This window comes from Naegleria gruberi (assembly GCF_000004985.1).
Source record: "Naegleria gruberi genomic scaffold NAEGRscaffold_34, whole genome shotgun sequence".
Classification (NCBI taxonomy): domain Eukaryota; phylum Heterolobosea; class Eutetramitea; order Acrasida; family Naegleriidae; genus Naegleria; species Naegleria gruberi.
In genome coordinates, this window is record NW_003163293.1 from 1 (window position 1) to 5,873 (window position 5,873).

General features: G+C 23.8%; 2 protein-coding genes across 2 annotated transcripts in view; one reads left to right on the forward strand and one right to left on the reverse strand.

The window, feature by feature from the left end:
* Positions 1-3: 3 nt before the first annotated feature.
* On the reverse strand, positions 4-2,984 carry NAEGRDRAFT_69328 (uncharacterized protein; the record flags this gene model as incomplete). Its single annotated transcript, XM_002675352.1, has 5 exons — positions 4-273; positions 340-867; positions 1,060-1,486; positions 2,030-2,130; positions 2,285-2,984. Coding segments are annotated over 5 exons (2,026 nt in total), but the record flags the coding sequence as incomplete, so codon positions are not given.
* A 656-nt stretch (positions 2,985-3,640) lies between these two features.
* NAEGRDRAFT_58473 (structural maintenance of chromosome 5) overlaps positions 3,641-5,873 on the forward strand; it is a gene marked incomplete at its 5' end in the record, with an annotated part of 3,353 nt that continues 1,120 nt past the window's right edge. The window contains 2 exons of the mRNA XM_002675265.1: positions 3,641-3,944; positions 4,043-5,707. Of these exons, the coding sequence (XP_002675311.1) occupies positions 3,641-3,944; positions 4,043-5,707 (1,969 nt within the window). The remainder of the gene's footprint in view (positions 3,945-4,042; positions 5,708-5,873) is intronic.

The following is a 5,873-nucleotide window of genomic DNA, read 5'->3' on the forward strand; positions in this document are numbered from 1 at the left end:
AACTCCAATACATGGATGGAAATGATTTAATAATCATAATAATGAATTGATGTGCCATTTGTCTAACAATATCTAATCTATGAATACACATTTTAAATAAATAAATAGTTTCTTGTGCTAATATATGATTCATTTCATCTCTTGATTGTTGATATTGTGATTGTTGATATTGTAATTGTGATTGTAATTGAGATTGTTGAGGTTGAGATTTAATATAAATTAATAACCATTGTTCAAATATTCTTCTTAATAATGATTGTAATGTTGTATTTACTATATTTGTAAATATATTATAATGTTCTAAATAATTTAATAAATGTTTTAATGGTTGACCTGAACGTGCTCTAAATAATTCTAAATTATACATTGAAATTAAAAATATTACTTCTTCAATTGTTAATTGTCTTAAAATGGAAGGATTAACAAGTATATCTTTACCATGATTAATATAAGATTCTAATTGTTGTGTAAAATATGTCTTTTCTTCTTGTAATATATTTTTAGAATCTAAAATTACTTCAATTTCCTTATTAATTTCCATAAACGTATGAATATTAGAATTTAATAAAATTGGACCATTCATTCCAATAATTTGACATGATTCAAATGTTTCATCATTAAATTCATTTGGATTATTAAATTTAAATATAATTATATAAAACCACATCATTCTAAATAAATTTAAATTATTATTTAAATTATTATTATTATTTAAATTTAAATTATTTATATTATTATTATTATTATTATTATTATTATTATTAATAGATTTAATTAAAGTAGCAACAGCAGGTAATAAAACAGCAATATGTTTTAACATATCTTTTTTCTTTTCATTTGATTCTTTCATAATTTGAATTTCACCACCTAATTTATTAATTAATTTAATTAATTTAATTAATAATAAATGTTTTAAATCAATTCTATTTTTTAATTTCTTATTCATAATATAAATAGAATCAATTAATAAACCACCAATAACAGTTTCACTTGAATGAAATGGATTTTGATAAATACTAAAAATTAATTCAACAATTTCATTAAAATAATGTCCATTACCTAAATCAATTAAATGTGATAATGCTCTTAATGATAAATTATCTAATTTACCCATTGATCTCTTTTTAGTTAATTGTCCTGATAAAACAGGTAAAATTGAATCTGTAATTGGATTATGATCAATTTCAGTTGCAATATTACCTAATAAAGTAACTCTTCTATTATTTTTAATAGAATCATCTGGATTTAAATAAATATTATTAGAAATTGCAAATACTGCACTTGATGTATTTAAAATACCTCTCTTATTAAAATCATAAATTAATATATTTGAAATACATTTTGTAATATATTCAATTAAATGTTCAGATTTTTCATTAGATTCTTCAATAAATTCACGTAATGTTTTAACACTTAATGAAATATATTCTGAATTTTCAATTTTACAAATCTTTTCAATACAATTTATCATTTCTTTTATCATTTTCTCTTCAAATTTATTATATCCACAATCATTATTTTTAGAAAATTCTAAACATTCAATAAATATTTTTAAAACTTCTTTTTGTTCAGTTGTTGTTGTTGTTAATATAATAGATTGATTATTATTATTAGAATTATTATTATGATGTTGATTATTATTACCATGTTGATTATTATTATTAGTATTATGATGGTGATAATAATGATTTGATAATTTTAATGAACAATTTAATGCCAATTGACATGATGTACAAAATGCATTAACACTATAATTAGTATCTATATTTAAATCAATATCATGTTCTTGTTGTTTAAATGTTATAATTCTTTTATAATAATCTAATGATAAATTTCTAAATGAAATTAATAATAACTTGTTCAATTCTTCATTTTCTAATTTATTTGATAAAACAATATGATCACATATTTTTAATACTAATACAATCATACTTTTTAATAATCTTGATTTAAATGCTTTTAATTGTTTAATTTCATTAGATTGTTTAAATGTTGTTATATTAATAAAATATTGAACAATTTCATTCACTATTTTATATTGTTCATTACTCATTTGAGAAGGTAATCCTTCTGATAATCCTTTAAATACTCCATATAATACACGTGCTGTATTATCACTATCAAATATAACTATTATTATATTTATATTTAATATATATATAGATGAATGTTATTATGATGTTATGTTGTTATATTGTTATTATTGTTATGTTAAATAAATGAATAAATAGATGAATATTGTTATTATTATTATTATTGTTATTGTAAAAATATAAAAACTTACATTTAGATTCATATGATTTCATAATTAAATAACATTCATTTAAACAAATATTAATTAGAGAATTTGTAATTTGTTGTGAATATTCAACGTGTGAATAAGAAATATCTCTCAATAAAGAAATTAAATGATAAGAGAAATATTCACCTGTAATTTTAGTTTTTTGATTCCATTTACAATGTGGTAAATGATTAACAATACCAATTAATAATGGTAATATTTGTTCACAATATTGTAAAGATGATGAAGATGATTTACATCTAGTTAAAAAGTAGGCTAATGCAAGTGCTGATTCTTGTCCTTCTTCAGTTAATGATAATAATGAATGTTTCTTATTATAATCATCAAAATCTGTAATTAAATCATGATCTTCATTTTCTTTATGAATAATAACTTGTTTAAATCCTTTAGAATGATGTTGTTGTTGTTGTTGTTGTTCAACATTGTTACCTCCTCCATTATTATTATTATTATTATTATTATTAGTAGTATTATTATTATTAATATTAGATCTAATAATAGTAGTAGTAGGTAGAATAGGACATTTATGTTTAATAAAAGTTAATTTCTTTTCAATACATTGTATTTGTGAAGGTGTCTTGTCATTTAAATTTTCTAATTTACTAATACTTTCAACTAATTCTAAAAGTATTTGTAATTGAAATGATGCTATATATTCTTTAATATTATATACTTTATTCATCTTAAATAGTAGTAATATTTAATAATATTTAATAATAATAGAATAATAGTACTAGTAGTAGTAGAATATAATAACAGTACAACAGTAATAATTAAAACAAGAGAGTGCGAAGAGTATAGAAACAAATGATGACAAGGATAATAATCAAGATGATAATGATCACTTGTTGTCAGCAGATAATGATGATGACGTATCGCTCTTTTATCGCACAACAATAAAACTTTTAATTTTTTTTCGTTGTTGAAAACTTCAACGAGTGGTGTTGTTATCAACTCGACCTTCTATTTGAAAATGTTCATTGACTTATCAGATAGGTTTCTAATGATAATTATCATAGAATCTGTTAAAAGTGCAATAATCAATTAATTAAATAATTATTATTGTAATTTTATTTTTAATTGATGAATGTCACATAGAATCTGAGCTTTCTATTTGTTATCCATCAGATAGAGAGGTACTAGTCAACCACAGATTGTCTGAGCTGTAAAATTGAGAAATAAATTTATTTGAATCAACATTGAACCAGTGTGTTCTATTGAGATTGAATATAATTATTTTGATTTCACTTACCAATAAATTTGTTTGGCGCCAAAAATCACTTCCATCAAGTAGTGGATGCAAAACTAAAAGGCTTGTCTTTGAAACGTTAAAAAAAAATGCCTGCACGAAAGAAGCCTTCTTCGTCGTCCTCTCAGAGCAACAATAACAACAACAAACGGAAGAGAAAGGACGATGTGTCATCAGATGAAGAAGAATCGGATCATGAAGAATTAGCATCACAACCATTAACAGCAAATGGAACTAAAAAAACAAAACCAAATTCAATTTGTGGTTATCAATTACCCAAGATGAGAGATGGTAGTATTGTTAGAATCAAAATACATAATTTCATGACTTATGATGATTGTGAATTCTTCCCTGGGCCTGGTTTGAACTTGGTTTTAGGTCCTAATGGTACAGGTGAGTTTCAACTAATAATAATATTGAATAGTTTAATCAAATCATCAATTAACAATTTCATCAAATTAACACTTATATTATTGTCAAATAATCAACAGGTAAAAGTTCAATTGTTGGAGCTATTTGTGTTGGATTAGCTGGTCACACTAAATTACTTGGAAGAGCTAGTAGAGTATCAGATATGATTAAACATGGCAAATCTGAAGCCTTTGTTGAAATTGAATTAAAAGCAGCAAAGAAAAATGTTGTTATTAAAAGAAGTTTTCATCTCAACAAGGACAATAAGGAGTCAACAGATTGGAGAGTGAATGGTACTAAAAAAACAGGAGAAGAAGTTAGAAATATAATTGAAGGATTTAATATTCAATTGGACAATTTGACTCAATTTTTACCTCAAGAAAAAGTTTGTGAATTTGCAGCCTTGGATTCTACACAAAGACTTGAACAAACTCAATTAGCAGTTTTATCACCTGAAATTATTCAACATCAACAAGATTTAATTAAGAGACAAGATGAATTTAAACTTAGTAGTAATCAATTAGATACATTAACAAAACAATTGGAAGGTCTTAAAAAGAAGAATGCTACATTGGAAAAGGAAGTTGAAAAATATAATCAAAGAAAGAAATATCTTGATGAAGCAGAACTTTGTAAAATCAAAATGCCTGTACTTCAATTTAAGAATATTCAAGAAAGAGGAAAACAATTGAAGGAAATGGAATCTAAATTAGCTCAAGAAGTTGCAAGTCAACAACAAGAAGTTGGTCCACTTAGAGATGTTATGGAAGAATTGGATAGATCCATTAAAAAAACAGATTCTGATATGAGAACTGATAGAAATCGTATTAATACTAATAAGGAAAAAATTTCCAATGTCATTCAAAAATTTGCAACATCCAATAATAATATTGAAAAATATTCAATAGAAATTGAAAAAGCAAAACAAAGTGAACATGCTAAACAATCTAAAATTCAAAAATTAGATCAACAAATCAAACAACTTGAAACACATTTATCAAAATATAACATTCCAGAAATTAAAGGGAAAATTCAAGAGAAGAATAATGAAGCACGTGATCAAGATGAAGAATATCGTAAAATTATGGATAGAAAATATGAATTGAATGAATCATTCAAATCCAAGAAGGAAGAAATGGAAGAATGTAAACGTAAAATTCATAAATTAGACAATGTAAAAGAACAACGTTTAAGAAGACTCAGAGAAAATAGATTAGAACAAGTTGTTAGAGTTTATGAATGGTATATGCAAAATAGAAGTCAATTTTTAAAACCAATTTATTGTATTCCACTTGAAATTGCACCAACAACACCTTTATTTGGTTCATTTATTGAAATGCATTGTCCTCAATATGTTTTTCGTTCATTTGTAACACAATGTATAGAAGATAGAGAAAGGCTACAAAAATATGCAACAGAAAATGAATTAAGATTATCAATAATTTTACCAGATAATTTAGAATATCATCCAACAAGAGTTTATCCAACAGATCAATTGAAACAATATGGTTTTATATCATATTTAGATGAACAATATACAGCACCTGATGCTGTTAAATCATGTATCAAAGATTTAACTCAAATGGATACAGTTGCAGTTTCAGAAAATCCAAATGCTAAAGTTTCAGATTTATTAATGAAAAGTCCAATTCAATGTGCATTTATTCCAAATCAACAATATTTAATGAAAACATCAACATATGATAGATCAAAATCTACAAGAGTTGTTGATGTAAATCCAGCACGTGTTTTCTTACCTATGGATTTATCTGAAAAGGAAAATTTAGAAATGGAATTAAAATCACTAGCCAATGAAAAACACAAAATTGAAACCGATCTTAATCAATTAAAAGAATTGGAAGTTTCAATTTCATCTAAAATTGAAATGATTAGATCAGAAAAAAGAGCCTT